The following is a 19440-nucleotide window of genomic DNA, read 5'->3' on the forward strand; positions in this document are numbered from 1 at the left end:
CAATTAATCCGTCACTGGAGTCAGACTCTGAGCAGGTGTTTAGTTACCCTTTAAAGTAAAAACACAAATAAATCTTACATTTTATTGAAGCTTTATTTTATTCATGCTTAAAGAATCATAAACCGAACCGCACATTTAGTATTGTGAACCTTACCGAGTCGTGAGATGAGTGAATTGTTACACCCCTAGTAATGGGGCAACAGAAGAGCAAGTTCAAGTCAATATATTTATAGCAACTTACTCTAATAATTACACTTCCGGTTATATGGCACAAACTTATGAAGACAACTCTATCGCCCCCTTGAGAACTACGTTTTTTTTTACTCAAGGTTTACTTAAGATCGCTCGAAAATAATGTTCAACAGAGACCACATGCTAGCAATGTGTTGGTCAAGTGCTCATATCTATATTCACGTATTTGCGTAAAGTATGATTCTGGTCGGACGTTTTCACTTGGTGGATGATAAGATGGCAAAAAACATCTCAGAATTATTCTGAAGAGATAACTCAAGCTATATCTAGGAACCCAAATATCACAGACACTTCGGGGTTGGTTAGCAAGTTAGCAACCATCCAGAACACCCAAGGAACCACATGGCAACACTCTGGTAACCACTCACAACACCCTAGCATTGTGGTGGCTTGGGTGGACAATAAAATGGGCAAAACAAATCCCAACAACTTATAAATTCACTTGGGCCACTAAGCAACTTCCAAGGAAGCACCCTAGCAACAGCATAGCAATGCCCTGACAACCACCCACAACACTCTGCATTGAGGTGGCAATTTTTGCACAGAGAAGCACCACTCAAAAAACGAAATGTTTCTAAACAAAATACTACTTTTACAATACTCATCCCAAATAAACGAGGTAGGCTTTTTCTATATGGTCACACCAAAATAAAATTAGGACGTTTCAAAATCCAAGAGCTCTTTGTCCCTTTTTCCAGAACCTTCATTACGTGTGGTCAGATTACTGGAATAATTTCAGGCCCTAAGGCCAACACACTTGACAGAAAATGTGGGAGGGACACACAAATGTCATAAACTTAAGAACACGCTTGTGTTGAGGTGTGCCCCCTCAAACAGTATGTGTAAACAATTTCACAACAGAAGACCACAGGCCTCCGGGGGTACACTCAGCCCACTTCTCCAGAACGGTTTACTTTCTTCCTTCTTCATTTTGAGTCATTTTGACTAAACCAATAGTGGGTGAAGGAAACTATATTTGATCTTTCTCATTATAAACATGGTTTCCACATCTTTAGTACAATTAATTTAATTGGTCATTTGTGATTATTAACATTTTAAAAACATAGAGACCCAGATGTCTATTTAATGCATTTGTTTACATCTGGAACATGTCATTTTTAGGTTGCCTGGACATCTGCAATACGTCTATAATTCGTTTCCTCTCTGATGTCAAGAAAACATTTAGCAGATGCCTTTGGGACGTTTATGATTTATGACAATCTTTTTAAGAGGTTTAGCAGATGTCAATTAGAATGTGATGCTTTCGAGATTAAACTCTATTAAATAGACATCTCAGAGTTGTACGTGTGCTATCTGGGTAGCATGGTGCAGTACATGTGGTACAACCATAGTACAGCATGACCATGGTTTCATGTCCAAAAAGCCATTGGAATCCCATTTCTTTGTTAGGGGTTCACTATTTTTACTGGCAACAATGTAGAACGAGAATCCAAGATAGCACACGTACATTTCCAAGATCTCAGTTTAAGAGCGCTCCATGTGGAAAGCATTACAATCTAATTAACGTCTGCTAAACATCTTTAAAAGGACAGATATACAAATCATAAATGCCTCAAATACATCTGCAGAATGTCTTTTTGACATCCAAGTGGAAACGTCTTATAAACATATTGCAGATGAGCTATAATTGAAAACACACACCAAAAAGCTAGATGTCTAATAATGTACGTGTACATCAGGGATATCAGACAAGATGTATTTATGGTTAGCCCAAACCTTAGACTATATCATGGTCTAGTCCCAAAAACTCATTCAGATTGCACACAAAATACACTGATCTAGCAATAACAATGTGAGAAAGTTGCAGTGCAGGCTTTTTACATTGAATCAGAGACTTGAGATTAACATCACTTAAGAGAAATGTGGATATATGGGAATACTGATTCTCGAAACCACAGTGAAACAATAAAGCACGTATTGACTCGAGAGGGTGGCAGAACTAGTAGGGCCAGATGAAGATGAGCGACAGGGTTCGCTGGAGCACCCTTTCAATGATCACATGTGTTATGACAACTGCCCAGACTTGAGGTAACGTCAACTAGGTTGAACATTTTTTGTTATTAATTTGTTATCATGGCATGGCGATTAAAAAACGCGGCTCTCCTACGCAAGACGTTTAAAACAAAAATAGCAAGACAAAAGACGTCCGTCACATTTGGGTAAAAATAAAGGTTATCATCGCGGACGCGATGCAAAACGCATTCGGTGTGAACGGCCCCTTAAAATGTATCAATCCCAATTATAGGAATTAAGTAAATTAAAATACCCAAGTTTTCAAATTTACCAGTCAACAGTTTTGGACTTCCTTTCCTAAAAGCAATATATTTTAAATGTCACGGTGTTTATAAAGGAAATTGTTAAGTGTAAGGAGACATGCAAACACGTCTAAAGCCATAACAAAAGTCCGGTAAATTTGGAAATATCTTCACAGATTCGAAATTCCCGGATCAATAACTAATTACAGAAACGTTGTTAAAATACAAACGACACCTCTTTCCAACCGTAGTAATGCAGACAACGAACTACAATCTCATTTTCATCAAAACGAGCCTTAATCCGAGCTGGACAAATTAAATTATTCTCTACGCGCAGCGGTTGAGATGCAAGTCCGCAGGGACCGTCTGCAAAGAGCAAAACCGAAAAGCGATACTACAAAAATATTCAGTTTTTGGGCAGGTTCTCCTTTCCACACAAGGAACAGAAGTAAATATTTGAAACTGAAAAAAAAAAAACAACAATAAAAAAAACAAGTATATTACTGCTAAATTTGTAAGAAGTGCTCAACACATGAATAACAAAAGCACATTTTCCAATCTAGGTATTGTAGTATTACCAGCAGGAGTCCATTGATGTGTGGACTGAATTTTGGTGACACTACAACGTGTAACAGTGAAGTTATTGAACGGTTTTGCTCTTTGCAAACGGTCCCTGCGGACTTGCATCTCAACCGCTGCGCGTAGAGAATAATGTAATTCGTCCAGCGCGGATTAAGGCTCGTTTTGATGAAAATTAGATTGTAGCTCGTTGTCTGCATTACTACGTTTGGAAAGAGGTGTCGTTTAGATATTTCCAACTTTACCGGACTCATAAAAAAATAAATAAATAAAAAAAGCAGCAAGTGTTCAAACTGATGTATTTCACTAGCCTAAAGTACAACATGGAAATAGGAGGGAAAACAGCCGGATTTAAAATAGAACAGTTTCTCTATAGCACACACATATTCAATTGCTACAATTGTTCAAAATACGAATTATGTAGGCTAATTCAGAGTCAAACATCACAAATTTACGAATCACGTTGTGTTTACAATATGTTGCTCAAACAGATTATACACCAAAATTTGAAACATGACTAAGAACCACAAACAATCGATAAAACCTACGAAGTAAAGCAGGAAAGCCTTTGACTCACCTCATTCAGACTCCCCTTTAAAACCAAATATTTATACAGTTAATTCCGTATTAAAGACCTTACAGGTCATTTGCTGTAGTTTTCTAATAACGTTTCGCAACATTTCACACCTTATCATGTACCTTTGGGCCCTGGAGGAGGAGTTTAATACAGGTGTTTTGGGCAGTTTCGCCACAGAGCCCGTATCTATACCTCACTATGTTGTATTAATAACATCGATCTAATTATATGACCAACTGGTTGTAGGATGCTTACTATTGGTGTTAAAATTAAATACTTTTTAAAATCACCAGTGTTTTTGTAAACGAGTAAGCAAAAAGAGATCTTTTGAGCAGGGCTGTAGCAGGGTATTCTGGGCCCCCTGACTCTATGTTGCTCTGGGCCCATTTCCTACTAAAAAATACTGTTTAAAATGTGTTGTGGGGCCCCCCTGGACCTGTGGGCCCCTATAATAATTCACACTTTTCACCCCACTAGCTACGGCCATGCTTTTGAGGCATAATTTGTTCTTAGTTCATAAACATCTTTTCCAAAAAAAAAATGTGTGTGGAATCTTTCTTTTGTAATTGTGTCTTAAAATTGCTGACATGAGTGTAAAATTTCAGCTCAAAATATAAATGTAAATTTATGCAAATGTTCTCTGAAGCTATAGCGCCTCTAGTGGAGAAGAGCCATATTCATGACATAAGCTAATGCTAGGCTTTTCGTCGCCTCACTGAATTTTCAAGAGTATCCATCAACTGAAATGTGTTTCAACCAAGGGCGTAGATTTGGCTTGAACATGGGAGGGGTTACAGTTTGAAGAATTTACATGTTTCCATTGATCATGGTATAAATAAGGGGTTACCTCCCCCATCCCCCCCTGGAATCTACACCCCTGGTTTCAACACAAGAAGTATGGCAGAATTCTTCTTCAAAGCAGAAGCATTTGCATGTTTCCATTGATCATGGTATAAATATTTGGGGGTGGGGGTGTGTACTTGCTTGTTTTGATTATTGGGGGGGTTAATTATTTATTATATAAATAATATATGTATCTGAAACCATTTTTTTATGGGTTTACTCTACATTGTTGTAAATATACTTATTTATGGAGTCAGTTACACCATTCTGTCACATCATGAATCTTATCCAATCAATGTAAGTAATTCACCATAGAAATAATTTCTCACAATTTGTGCTGAAGCAAACAGACCCTTAAGTCAATAATCTTAAAATGTTTTACTTGCTGATTGAGATATGTTCCTTTTATTAAGATACAAGTAGAAAACAATTTCTTTAAGAAACAGTTGAAAGGCACAATTTGTTTTTACAATATATACAAATGGATCTAAATTATAAATATTGAAAATGGCAAAAAGCAAAACCTATAATAAAAGCACCAGACAGAAAAACACAGGAAAAAAAAGTTTCAAGATACATACATTCAGTAGCATGTTTTCTAGTAGCAATCTTATTTACGAAGCAATACATTACGTAAATGCTGTGTTGATATAAAAGTGAAGGCAATCTATTGAGATGGTTACAGTATTGAAAACATTCCCATGAAGGGCCAAGAGGAAACAAACATGGCAGCACTGTATCACTCAACAGACAGAAACTCGTTTAGTATGTTTTAGTGCAAATCATACAAAGAATAAGTCAAAAGTACAGAGGGTATATTTGACTTTGTCCCACTTCCATGGCCTCATTATATAGTGCTTTCGTCATTGTATAAGACACTTTATTAGAGTGCATAACAAAAGCTTTAGTCCTGTGTTCATCTTTTTCATTGGCTATTTTTGGGGAGGCACTGAGAAAACCATTAATGGGTTCATCAATAGGATCAGACCTACCAAAATTTACTTTAAACTATCACTTAACTTCTAAAGTTAAAATGTGAATTATTAGATGTGCTTACATATTCACTGTAGGAATTAATTCAACAAACTAATGACAGTGAATTGGTAAAATGCTTGAATTTCATTGTATCTAATGGGAACTAAACATTGTGGGTTATAACTATAAGCAAGAGAGAAACTACAAGAAATTGCACAAGTCATTGTCTGTCAGCATTATTTGGCGATGTGGCTGAAAAAATTACCTTAACAAAGAATAAAGCAAGAAATTTGTTCAGAGAATAAGCGATAATGGATAAATAAATAATATTTGATCTGTCTTGAGGCTGTATTTCACATATAAGATGAAACGTGTCTTAACGCATACAGTAAACAATATTATCTGAATTCGTACAAAAAATGACATCTTTAACTAATAGATTTCTTCCTGAGATAGGGACTGGTTTCACACAATGGGGACAGTAAACTCTGTTGGATAAGTATTTGTGTTTCAGTTAAATATTAATATCTGGGTATTGCCGCAAAATATAATATGTATATTTCATTTGCATAATGAATGACAATAAACAAAAATCAAAGCTACAAAAGAAAGAGTTCAACCACCGAGCAGAGCTGTAAAGAACAGAGCGATATTAGCTAGTAAAATTTAAATTGGTTTTAAATCGCTTGTTCTTCTGTTTACTAATAAGATTTTTTGTATTTTTTATTTGCACAATTACAAATATCGTAGTAACGCTAAAACATAAAATTGAAACAAAAATATAAAACACTGGTTGTCCCTTTAAAATTAAATAAAATAATCAAGTAATTCATATACACATTATAGGCTTTTTCAACCTATTAAATAAAGGAACATGGTCACATTTGAACAATCTGGACAAGAGTCACTAATACAACTAGGGTGTAAAAGTGCTCAATTTCAACAGGATAAAAGCTTAGTTGCTCTTTTTTTGGATTTACCCACAATGCATTTTACATTGCATTGTTGATGTCACATTGGATACAGCCACTTTATGTTTCCTAACTGGGATTTATGGAAATTGTCGATACATTACCAGAGCACAAAGTACATGTCTTAAGATAGCAGAACCAGATGTGACTAAAGACCTTTCCGGATCAATAAACCAATCAATTTACTAATAGACTGTTACCACTGTTACTACATTGTGAGATGGGGGACAGCAGGACCGACTGTTCTATGTTAGAACAATATAGAGATAAATTAAGGCAATAAATACAAATATCTGCACATAAACTGCACAGGATTATGTGTTTAAACATCTACATTCAATTGTATGTTCCAAAGGCACATTTCAACAGCAGCCTGTTCTCTTGCTCCTTTGGAAAAGTGTTTTGTCTACCAAAGATTTATCGTGGAAATGTTAAGCAGATGATTGTTCAACGCTACAACGTTCAACAGATTTGAGGCTTGAATGACTTCACCGGTGGGCAGAACATAAGCAAAATACACTGTACTATGTTATAGGATAACTTCAACAAACCTGAAATAACTTTAAACTCACTTAAAGCAAGGGCAGTTGGGGGCAGTTCACACCGAACATCCATCTGTGCTGTTTTTTCCATAGTTTTTCAATGTAAATTTGCACTAGATGTACATCTTCTACCATTGCACCATGTTTAGCAGTTTTTACAGCATCTTTTGCAGAGTGCCACATATTTTCAAAGCCAAGTCAGATTAAAAATCACTTCAACTTTTAAAAGAGCATCTCGTGGCACCTGCGTTAGGTTGTATTCGCTGCTCTGTGTCCAGCTTTTTTTAGTGTGAGTACACGTTTGGTCTGAACGGCCCCCCTTACCTATATTTGGTACATCAATAGTATTTATTTCCCCAGTGTATAAAATTCAGGCAACTACAGAATTATCTATTGATTGTTACAACCGGAATGACCACCTCAGTGAATATCCAAGATGTGCTGGAGAACTGTATAAAGCAGTTTTGAGCATTTTTTTAAAGACAAACTGTGTTGGGATCATCCTCAATATGGATGTTGGCAGAAAACATGCTCATGTAATTTTTCATTTGAGCAGACATTTGGACACCATATTAAAACAAATGGCTTCTCAGCATTGTTGTTCTCAAAAACTGGTCAGAACCATCTTCCTCTTTCGCACAAACAGAACCTCATGCTTGTGAAACCGAGGTCAGTGGTGAACGCGCAGATCACCAGCAGTGGTGAGACTACATCCCTGAGTGTGTTCGTTTAAAGGAGCATCTGACTAGAAAGGGTCTCACTCAGGTAGTGGATACTGAATGACGGACTGGCGTTGTTCTGGTCCGCTCTGCAGCATGTTGTTCAACACCTCCCGTACGTTTATAATGGCCTCAGAGCTGCAATGACTGTTGGGCAATGGAAGAATGTGCTGGTCCGTTGGAGGAAGAGAGAAAAGGGGTAATGAAGAAGATAAGGATGACGATGCTTGTGAGGGAGAGAACTGGAAGGAAGACATGGAAGAGGAGGAAGCTGGAGTGGAAGAGAAGACACCTGATGAGACCATGGCTGCCGATGAAGGTGTGTCTGAAGAGGTAAAGGCTGGGATAGTCTGGCTTGGGGCTGTTGTTATTGAATTTAATGAGATCAAGAATTCTAACAGGTCATTCGCTGGCAGTGCATTGCTTTCCTGTGTGGACTCACTCTCTTGTTGTGGTTGTTGCTGCAGCTGCTCTTGTTGAATAAAAGCTTCAAGGTTTAAATCATCCACTGCAGATCCAGACGACCCAGAGAGATTGTTTATACTCAGGCCAGCTTGAGTGCTAACTGGTGAGGAGGGCGAGGAATTGTGAACCGTCAGGTCCAGGATTTCCTCCAAAGGTTTTTTCATAGAAGGGAAAGAAGGGAAGGAGATGGGTCCCGTGTATGTGGTGGAGAGGCTAGCCAGACTAAGAGCTGGCATAGATGTGGTGAATAACTTGGACAAGAACTCCTGTTGCCGCTGCTCCATTAGCCTCTGTTGCTCCTCGGCATGTCGCTGCTCCAGCGCCTGCTGCTCCTTTTCCCGTCGACGCTGCTTTACCTCTGTGTCCATTTTCAAGAGCTCCTGATGCACCTTTGAAACACAGGTCTCTGGGATTTTTATACCTGTGTGAGAGGATGAGGAACAGAGCAGAAAAAGGTAAGTGAAGATTTTCATCTGATGCTTTTATCTAAGGCAACCTACAGTACGCTTATTACAGGGACAGTCCCCCAAGGAGCAACCTGATTTAGAAAATGCCTTGCTCAAGGACCTAAAAGTAAATTGTCATCTACAAAATTATTGTTACCAGCCTAGGCGGATAATGGTGAATACTCACCAACTTGCTTGTTGCTGTCTTTGGTCTTGAGTCGTACAATTTGTAGAATGCTGGTGCTGGTGATATCAGCGACTACATCAGAGACCCGTTTCCAGACTCGAAGCAGAGCACCGCAAAGCATGTGGTACTGACGCAACCGAGTGCCCATCAAGCACTCCTTACCCTCCTCCACCTTTTTACATCTCCCATTCCTACAGCAAACACACATACTGTACATGTTAGGCACTTTGACTTCAATGAAGCTGGTATGGTGTCAACGGCATGAATGGCTCTTTTCTCACCAGTTAGCATGGCTACATTTCTTTAATGAAAAAGTGAACTGACTCTCCCAGCTTTCCTTCGCCTCCTCTGGAGAGACCTGGAGCAAGAGTAACAAACATAACTCAAACAGTGTCATCTTACACCAATATTTGTTCACTCATTTCAACATCCTACTCTGCATTAGTACTGGTAATGCTCACTAGATGGTAGCAGTGACAAAAATATGTCCTAATTGTAATTTTATTTTTTTCACAGTTCCACTACATGTGCAATATTTTGAAAGGATATCATCATTGAACTGTCATATTTCATCTGTTAGTTACCATAAGACTTATTTTCGGAACTTCAGAGTTTCTTCATGGAAAGGTAGATCTACAGACCTTGCGGTATTTTTGCTGGAGGTTATCAAGGCTTTCCGTTTGGGCCTGCTTGCCGATGTTTGGTTTGTAGATGATCATGTTGCGTTCACTGCCCTGCACGGCTAGCAACACGCATGGATGGTTACCTCTTAACTGCAAAGGAGACAGACATCAACATGTTCAACAACATAAACAACAGTTGCTTACAATCAGTATGTTTACATGAGCAGTTATAATCAAGCTACAGTAGATTTAGTAGAATTACAGTAGAAATCTACTACAGTCTTCATCAGTATGTCCAGTTATACATGACAATATATAATTGAGTATTGAACAAAGGACGTCAGCTTAGGAAGTGACATACAGGTATTCTGGTTGACTTTTTGCATCATATTAGCTCGCAAAACCAAGTTAAAGATGTCTGCTATCTAGCTTCTCAACATCAAGACTCACACAACTGGCACAACATGGAAAACTTTACAGCTCTGTATATTTCTTATGTTCTTTACAATTTAAGTTTGGTAGAAATCAGATGTACGTAATTCTGTGTGCTAGCATTTGCCATGATACCTCTATCTTGTTTGTTTTGTGCTCTACTTATGGGTTAAATACACATTGCATGTCTCTTATGTCTTTGGAGCATTCACACAACACCAAGGCCAACTGTACTTAGATCAACATGTATACGTGTTGAACGAAGCAGAGCTACAATTGCATTATCTAGGTATGTTAGTTCAGCTTCGCAAAAATCTGTCTGGTGCAATTTCAGTCGGACTTAAAGGGTTAGTCCGCCCAAAAATTTTAATTATCCAATAATTTACTCACCCTCAAGCCATCCTAGTTGTATATGACATTCTACTTTCAGCCAAACACAGTTGGAGTAATATTTAAAAATATCCTGGCTCTTCCAAGCTTTATAATCGGAATGAATGGTACCTTAGATTTTGAAGCCCATGGATGGATGTGCTTTTTTGGGCTTCAAAATCTAAGGTACCATTACCTTTCATGTAGTGTGTAACATAGATTTAAGTGAACAAAAACATCCTGCAAAGTTTTATATATGAAAGTTCACCGTAAAAAAAGTTATTGTCTCTCAAAAGTAGGAGTCGACTCTGAGTCAATGTAATGAATCGTTTTTCCAATGAGTCATTTTCCTTTTCGTTGTGATGTCAAGACGAAAAATTATCAAATTGGCCGCGCCCACTCATTGCGCGTGCAGACACCAGGAAAAACTTGAAAACATCATGTTGACAACAAGACGCTGTGTTCTGAAGTGCGTATCAAAAGCGACCTTTTTTCACTGCCCAGGGATGAGCATGTGAAGAATCAGTGGCTAGAGTTTATATTTACAACTATACCACACAAGTATAGCCCGAACCTTGTGCTGTGTTTGCGTCATTTTAATGACGATTGCTTTACGAACATGAATGCTTTCAAGTGTGGATTTGCGAGCCGGTTGATACTGAAGGAAGGTTCAGTACCAAGTTTATTTGGATCAGCTTCCTCCTCCGAATCACAACCTGTAAGTATTATTAATAATTGTTGCTTTTATGTGTTTTTTAGCATGCTTAATAAGTATTTGTGTGTGTTGTGTACGTTACGCTCAGCGCAGCTTCTAGGTCTCCATTGTCAATTTTTTTGAAATATGTGAAATGTTTGTCGATGTTATTGGAGTTGTCATAAAGAATAGAGCAATAACGTGTAGTAATGCAGTGCTTTACCAATATGTTTATGCGTTGGGCTAATGCAAACAATAACCTATTGGGTGTTTACCACCGAACTTTGGGCTATGATCGCTAACATAAATCAACTCAAATTCCTTCTCTGATTTAGATTTTTTTTTTACTACAAAGCGGTGATGGCCGTTCCGTTTCTCTGCACAGAGTATACCAATCACAACTGACTGGGTCATCTGACCAATCACCGCAGATTAGCGTCACGCAAAGGATGGGTTTGAATTCGTTTAACTGAAACATTCCTGGGTACTGTTTTATTTTTTTATAGTACTGTATGGTGATCCTACTGCATCGTATTGTGCCTAAAATGAACCCTTGTTTTCACCCATGAACAGACACCTGCATGGAAAGTTCTTAGATGGAACTGTCTTTCCTGTATTTCTAAACAGGAAACTACATGAAAATGTGGAAATATGATATGTTCTTTGCCCCTTGGCACAAAAACTTACTTTATAGGACAAGTAGAAGCCTTCATCAGGGTTGCTGAGAGTTTGGAGCTTCTGGAAAGCCTCCGACCATGGCATACCTCGATCTACACTTATCTGCACAACAAAACAAATTGTATAGTCAGAGATGATATTTGTAAAACATGTCCACAGCTGTTTTGATGTTATATGACTTATATGACAAAGATCAGGGTGTGCTTGCAAGACAGCATCCAGGTCCAAAATCTATGCGAAAGAGAAAGTTCTAGCAGGTTTTTATCCTGTCAAATTAACTGTGGAAGTATCTGTGGGTATTAGTCTGGAAGCAGGTGAACCAGTCCTCATTGTGTAAGCTATCAAACTGAAGGCAGTCAACTGCAAAAAGTATTTTTCATGAAACTCCTGTGCCTCAAGCATGTTTTCTGAACTCAGCTGTTAAAGATTCAGGAAAGAAAGCCTTGATTTGAATGAAGTTTGGAAACCACTAAAGCAAAACAATCTGCTCAACTTGGAGTATCTTTCTTGCAGACTTAAAAATAAATTGAATTTTTATTCCTGACTGACCTTATAAAGGATAACTTGGCCATCTTGTGGGTTTCCAGCAGTAAGAAACTTCTCCTGTGTCTCCTCATAGATCTGATCATTACCTGGAGCCAAATCTGATGGAGAACAGAGAGAGCAGATATTTGATTGTGACCTAAGCATGTTAATGCAACTTATTTAAAATGTACTAAATCACCAGAAGAAGTGCTGCTCACCCAGTATTCCCATGTCATATTTGCCCTCTTTTTTGTCCTTTTCAATCAAGTAGTCAAAGTTATCTGTGAAGTACTGGAAAAGGGAGTTCTGTTTGTGCACCTCCAGGCCCAGTATCCGATTGAGGAACTTGGTGATGTTGCAGTCTGACATGCAGATGAGTCACACGGTCATGGGAAGTGCATGCATACAGTATGTGTGTATAGCACATGAGCAAATGCACTCTGTGTACAAAACAAATAACTTTTGTGCAAACCTCACCTTTCTCTGTGTTGATACCCAAGCGTGACTGACTGCAGAGCATGCCTACGTCCATCATACCGTGCTTTATGTCTGAGATTAGGAAGCATAGATGAGTTTTAGTCAGATCAAAGTCCAAGGTGATCCAGAATGTCCCCATAAATGCAAAGAATAGCACAAAGTTTACCTCTAAAGAACATGGCTTCCCCGCCAGGATAGTCCTTTGGAGGGGGTACCTTGCTTTCAATCTGACCAAGGATGGCTTTGGTTATCTTATCTAGAGCCTTGGTACCATACTGTGAGGAACAACCAAAACAGATCACGAGTTAGTCCATGACTAATCTCAGTATTCTTATTTTTTATCAGTGTCACTGTTCTGTGTGAAATAGTTACATACTTTATTTTCAAAGTTATATTTGCTCAGGTCTCTGGACTCTGTTGCTCTCCTGTCACCATGAGTCAGTGCTCCCTGTGAAACACAAAGGACAGTAAAGAAATGTCAGATTTCTTTCGAAGTAGAATGATCAAGGTATCAAGATTTCATTACACAAGCTTTAAAGCCGGGATCACATTGTACGATTTTGCCATCTGAGGCAAATTTCAGGCATAGTAAAAACAATCTTGTTTACTGATGGCCAATTAACTTCCTTTGCGATGAGTTTTAGTTGTCAACAAAGTTCTGGCAGTTTATGAAATTTTGCATCACAGTTGTGCAATGTGACGGCCCTACAATGGCCAGATGACACAAAACACCTAGTCAACCATGCCAATCGGCAAGTTGACATCATAGTATGTCAAAATATTTGCAGAGTGTGCCATGGTTTTTATCATAAGTCTTTGACAAGAAACAATCATAAAGAGTTGTGCACCCAACTTACAGTAATTGTTTAAAACAATTAAAAAAAAAGCCAAACCATAACTCAAGCACTGACTAAGAGCTCGATAAGAGAATGTTAGTTGGTCAAGAACGCACCAGACTCTCAAGCCTCTTTGCCACGATGGATGCAAATCGCCGCTCTCCTGCCAGTTCGGAAATAAGGAAGATGTACTCTGGTGCTGTGACCTGGTTGGAGCGATGAGTGCGGCCTAAAAAAGAAAAAAGAAAAAAAAAAGAAAACAGACAATGTTGTCAGTGGTTTTGGTGAAGGTCTTTATGGGAAGAGAGCTTTGGTGAGGAAGTAAGAAGCTGCAGTTAGTGCAGGTGGAAATATTGATGCTGAGTTGGACTGGGGGTGTTGACAGTGTAACCATATTTTAACAGCATCAAAGAACTTGTGTTTTAGCCTAAAGCTGTTAGTAAACTACCCACTTAGAGTAGACACAAAATTGGTGCATGGCAACAAACAGCTTTATTTTGACAGAAAATAGGTCTACTCACCAAACTGCTGGATAGCCCTGTCGGCACTCCAAGGCAGTTCCAGGGTCATATGAACCCTTCGCCGCTGATTCTTCACCCTTCTGTCGGCCTGAAGTGAGATCCCTGAACTGGCTGCTTCTGATATGATGGCAACCAACTGAAGAGAGAAAAACAAAATGGAAAGAGATAAAGTTTGAAAAATGCTTTACAACCTAAAGGTTTGAGTTTTATCGTTGAGGTGTAATAAATTGTGTTTAAACTGCCAAATCTGCTCTTAACCTTATTGAAGGCTCTACTTGAACTCTTAAATGTCTCACCTTGTCTCCATTCATGAAGCGATCCTTCTCTTTGATATTGATTTGGTCGATGGTGTGGCCCTGCTCAGCACGGGACTCGTATTCGACACGGCCATCTAGGCGACGCACTACTCGGCCTTTACGTCCCGTCATCTGAACAGACACAAAATGTGCTTAATGCTACAAGGTTATGAACACCTCAGTTATGTCTTCGAGGAATAACTTTGCTTGCACCATAATAAAGAAAGAAAGAAAAATTCTAACCTCAGATACTTTTTCTGGACCTCCAAATTTATCTATTAGCTCATCCAGTGTGTTGAGAGGTAGTTCTTTTCCCAGTTCAGAGATCTTGTTGAGAAGCCCTTGTTTCATGTCCTCTAACCGTGCTAATAAGGAAAGGAGAGAACTTAGTATATAGTACATAGAGAATATATTATATTAAAACGTTTACATGACACACACATTAACCAAAAATTAAGGTAAAAATACACTATCAACACACCCATTTGATAGCTAGTGTGATTGACGAAGATGACATCATCACTGTTGTCCTGGACAGAGTCAGGCGAAGAGTTGGAGTCACTGTCCATGGCGTCAGACTCGGTGCTGCTGTCATCGCTATTGTTGATAATCACTCCTGCCGTGTCAGTGCCGTGTCTGGGTTGCTTGGCCTGCCTTCCCCGTGGCTTACCTGCAGAAGAATATTCAATCAAATCATATTTTCAAAAGCAAAGATCTATGCGTGAGGACGTATGGGCAGCAATAATATAGTGAGACAGGACTCACGTTTCCTCTTGTTTCCTGCTCCTTTTTCTGTCCTCTGCTTCTCTGATGGGAAGTGTTTAAGGACCAGAGATTGAAACACACCCCTTAAGAACACAAGAAGCTGTGAGCTTATTGCTGCCATATTACATGATTTTAGGTATGATAAAACAGAGCCTAAGGGGGAAAAGACTCACTAAACAGTTGTACCACTTTTGTGTGCGGTATTTCCATGCAGAAAAATGCATCTCATTTTCTAACCTCCCACAAATTAGTTTAAACAGGCACAATGAGCATTGAAATAGATCTGCAACTCGAGTATTGAAATTAAGATATTGTCATTCTTTTCCATGCAAACACACCTCCTCTATGTGAATTAGGCTTGTTATAGATTGCGCTTCATTCACAAACCTTTGCCTGGTGCACTTCATATAGAGACAAGCAGTAAATGTAAAATTTAATTCTTAGTGAATTCCCCCCTTAGTCCTTAGTCTAACTGATTGTATTACATAGCATGGATTTGCTTAAGAAAGCAGTTCTTATCTGTTATCTTATCAGACTACACTTATTTGAAAGTTTCAGAATGATACATGGAATGCACGTCGACCACAATAACTTCAAGCACAAATATCGAGAAACATTTCCATCATTCTGAAACTGCAAGAGAAGTGCTCTGGAAATAACCAGTCATAATGAAGCTATATATTTGAAAAAGGTTTCAATTAACACCAAATTCACTTACTCTGCAGCAGACACAAATCTGTCCAGGTGTCCGTCATTTTCATCAAGTACTTCTCTAGTTCGAGCTTCACCTGTTGACTGTAGTCCTATTACAACACACTACAAAGAAAAACAACATGCAAAAAACAGTTTGAAGCACCCTACAATATACTACAAATACTCTTACATTAATACTGTTGCAGGCTCTTTAATGTGACTGACCTTTCCTTTTTCCAACTCCTTTTTAGCCAGTTCCACTAGACAGCGTACCTTGGCAGCTATGCAGAGGTATTTAAAGAAGCGCTGGTGGGATGACCAAAACTGACCCCACAGGGACTTTCTGGAGCTCATGCACAGCTCATCAGCTGCCTGCATGAATACAGCCAAGGCTTCCGCCCACTGTCAGACCAGATAGTGTCAGTTATGTGTTCACAGTAAGATTTACTCAGTTATTTACAGAAAAATTCACACTGTACAGTTGTAATTCTTTACACATAAACAGCTCTCTAAGCAAACATGTTGCTCTGCAGTTGCGTAAACTGATTAAAGGAGAAGTTTAGTGTTTTCAATCCATAACATTTTCAAATGGATGTTTTCAACATGTACAATTATGCGTATCGTTGCCTTTTTATTTTGAAGCATTCATTTGTTTTCTTCTAAAAAAACTGGACCAACAAGTTTAATAAGCTATGGATCAAAGACTATTTCATTGTTTAATTTTGTGAAAAGGCGAACAGCTTAAGTTTCAAGGTCTCTTCATGTAACTCACAAGTTTGGCAGCTTTGTTGTAGACAAGTTTAAAATCATCATCCAAGCTGATCTCCTCTATGCAGAAAGAAACCCCTGAGAAACTGAGCTGACGTGCAATGTACATCCCGCTGACCTTCATATCCATTGCCACAATCTCCATGGCTCCCACACCCCTTTTAACAAAGTGAACGTTCTGATTACACATCAAAAACAGCATAAAGGCTTGCTTTCATATTTGAAAAATGTCAAATCTCCAAACCTTTTCTCGATAGCATGGAGGAAATCGTCAAATGTTCTGAAAGGGGTTCCCTCTCCCCAGATCCCCAGACGACTCATGTAGATCATGTTCTTTGGTTCAGAGGCGCCTTAAGGAACAAAGAGAACTTTACCTTTATGGCAAACCTTTGGCTTAACAATGGAGATCAACTGTGTTATGTGGTGCAGAGACTCACCTGTGGCACTGGCGTACACCACTCTTGCCAGCGGCAACTTGTTCTGCAGATCCAGCACAGCCTTGCCCATCTTTGTGGATGTAGCATTTTTGGCTTTGTGGCATTCGTCGAATATAATCTACGGGAAGCCTATGGTCAAGGATAAACCTTCAACATTTTTCAGCATCACATTTTGCAAAGAATTGTTTTCAAACATAATGATTTAACCAAGAACTGCAAAATATATACAGCCGTAGTGCTGATACCAACAAAACACATTCCAAAAACGATATTATTAAGAGAACTCCAGAAAGAGTGAAGGATACAACTCCATCAAAACATGGTTCACACCAGTCTAGGATCTGCTTCAAGCGTGTTCGGTGCTGGCCACCTGCCTGACTCTCCCCAATCAGTGCTGAGTATGTCGCAAAAAGCACCCCTTCTGAGGTAGCTGTGTCTCCATACTTTATCTGCACAGACAAGCTAACAGTTAGAAGCGTCGGGCAAAGCTATGAGAATGTGCTACAACAGTAACATGATCTCCATAAGCAGGGCTGCTGTATTGAACCGCATAGTAATAGTGACCTTATTCAAGGCATGCACTTGTATATTGGGTGCCCCGATGTCTTGGAGATCTCTCTCTGCGTCATATTTCAGGTCATTGGAGACACTGAACCTGGAGGAGAGATGAGCAGGGTAAGGCAATTGATCAAGAATCAGTGGCTGATGTGGAAGAGTGAATGGTGAGAGATTTTATTGGGCTTGAAAGAGCTAAATAACGATCATTTACCACAGTGCTTTCTTCCTTCCCTTTAGGTAGTTTTCTAGAATGATGCCAGCCACTGTGCGGCCTTTGCCCACTCCAGCACCATCCCCGATGAGGAAGCCGGCCCTCTGGTTGTTCTGCAGGATGACTTCATGTTGCTAAAGGGATTTATAAAAAGACAATATTAATGGCCATGTCCAAAGCAATTGGCAAGAAACTAGGAAATATTTCACATTTTTTTTGCACCAAAACATTTCACATCAAATCCGATAATGATTTTTTGGCCTTGTTGGAAAAAATGTTTATGCTTTAGTAACCTATTCAGGTCCGAACAATTTAAAAATAAATAGTGGAGGATAAGATGTGGTGAAATCTTTGGCGAGGAATACCTGGCAGGCATAGATAATGGCCTCCAGCTGCAGGGCAGAGAGGAGGCCGGTGTTTATGGTAGATTCTGGTATGGACAAGTTGTAGGTGATATCTGGAGGAGGTACGCTGGATAAAGTGTTGGTCTCAACAACTCTGTCTGGGTGGGATATTCCTATCTTGGCTGGGGGAGAAAGGCAGCAATACAAAGAGACAAACAGGAAAGGAAACAAAGCTTTTATTAAAAGAAAAGAAAAATATTTTTAGAGGCTTTGTGTACTGATCTTCTAGTACCGATCCGATACTTAAATCATGGTGTAAAAGATAACAATGTGCACTAATAAGGGTTAAAAAAGCAGCAATTACACTTAGAGGGCCTATAGTCTGCGTAGGTGTCAACGTGACCCAGCTCTTCTGTCTCCTCCACCTCTACTTCCTCTTCCTCTTCGGGCTGTGTTTGGTGTCTCTATGTTGTGATACGGTTGATAGTGTGAAGTGAGAAAAGAAAACAGAGGAACAGAGACATATTTATGTGTTTGACCTTACAGCGACTTTCCATAGATACAATTCTATTTGCAGTTGAATAGTGAGTGCACTGTTGCTGAACTATTAGGCAAGGCAAATAGTTTTAAGTTTGGACCTTTCTGATAAAGCAAAACAGGTAGTTCAAGTGTGGTAATTCAAAGGGATGTTTTATAGTGGAACAGATTAATCATTCAAAGCCTATTTTTAAGAACACTGAAATTGTCAGTTGGTTGGGAGTTACCTGATAACCTCCTATTGGTGGTGTATTTATGATAGCAGTGATGTCATCCAAAGAGTTTAAACCTTGAAACCTGTTAGAATTTGACTGAGAAGAAAGTAAAAAAATGGAAAAATCAATAGAAATATCACATGCTTTACTATCAGAGTTGCTATCGTGTGGCGATCACAGGTGTGGTTTCTCTAACTATGACAATAATATTAAATAAAAAAAAAACAACAACTATGGATATCACAATCTGGATTACAGTGTTAACTAAGTATAACTGGTGTACAGGTTGTTTGTGTGTTTATGGTCAGGAATTAGCTTCACCTCTAATGGTGGTGTGTTGATGTCCCATATTGTGGGCACATTAGGTGCCATGTTGTCAGTATTGAGGAAGCTATGATCTGCATATTCGGACAAGGAGTCGTTTGGAGGGGAGAAAATGGATAGATCATCTAGACAAGAGAGATCCTAAAGAAAGGAAAAAGAGAAATTACAAACCATCTTTAAAGCATCCTTTATTACAGTTTAAATAATAGGTAAGCGGGTTATGAAAATAAACTCCGAAAATGTCTCTGTGTGGTCAGTGCTGCGTCAGTGGGTTGCGTGGATTAACCGGGGAAGAAATCTTCTCC

At 38.9% G+C, this 19440-nt stretch overlaps 1 protein-coding gene across 3 annotated transcripts in view; it reads right to left on the reverse strand.

Annotated features, from left to right (window-relative positions):
• Positions 1-4914: 4914 nt before the first annotated feature.
• The window catches only part of LOC127639854 (protein strawberry notch homolog 2-like), a 62177-nt gene continuing 47651 nt past the window's right edge, over positions 4915-19440 (reverse strand). For all 3 annotated transcript variants that reach the window (XM_052122149.1, XM_052122150.1, XM_052122151.1), the window contains 28 exons: positions 19133-19276; positions 18824-18907; positions 18424-18523; positions 18081-18241; positions 17716-17849; positions 17511-17601; positions 17252-17395; positions 16947-17064; positions 16754-16859; positions 16514-16667; positions 15967-16143; positions 15767-15864; positions 15049-15131; positions 14765-14953; positions 14527-14648; positions 14284-14415; positions 13988-14123; positions 13583-13695; positions 13007-13078; positions 12797-12905; positions 12631-12702; positions 12372-12515; positions 12178-12272; positions 11638-11730; positions 9474-9605; positions 9114-9190; positions 8833-9023; positions 4915-8620 (listed from right to left, as the gene is read on the reverse strand). In XM_052122149.1, coding sequence (XP_051978109.1) covers positions 7773-8620; positions 8833-9023; positions 9114-9190; positions 9474-9605; positions 11638-11730; positions 12178-12272; positions 12372-12515; positions 12631-12702; positions 12797-12905; positions 13007-13078; positions 13583-13695; positions 13988-14123; positions 14284-14415; positions 14527-14648; positions 14765-14953; positions 15049-15131; positions 15767-15864; positions 15967-16143; positions 16514-16667; positions 16754-16859; positions 16947-17064; positions 17252-17395; positions 17511-17601; positions 17716-17849; positions 18081-18241; positions 18424-18523; positions 18824-18907; positions 19133-19276 — 4119 coding nt within the window. In that variant the 3' untranslated portion in view covers positions 4915-7772. The remainder of the gene's footprint in view (positions 8621-8832; positions 9024-9113; positions 9191-9473; positions 9606-11637; positions 11731-12177; positions 12273-12371; positions 12516-12630; positions 12703-12796; positions 12906-13006; positions 13079-13582; positions 13696-13987; positions 14124-14283; positions 14416-14526; positions 14649-14764; positions 14954-15048; positions 15132-15766; positions 15865-15966; positions 16144-16513; positions 16668-16753; positions 16860-16946; positions 17065-17251; positions 17396-17510; positions 17602-17715; positions 17850-18080; positions 18242-18423; positions 18524-18823; positions 18908-19132; positions 19277-19440) is intronic.

The sequence above is a fragment of the Xyrauchen texanus genome, chromosome 48 (genome assembly GCF_025860055.1).
Source record: "Xyrauchen texanus isolate HMW12.3.18 chromosome 48, RBS_HiC_50CHRs, whole genome shotgun sequence".
Classification (NCBI taxonomy): Eukaryota; Metazoa; Chordata; class Actinopteri; order Cypriniformes; family Catostomidae; genus Xyrauchen; species Xyrauchen texanus.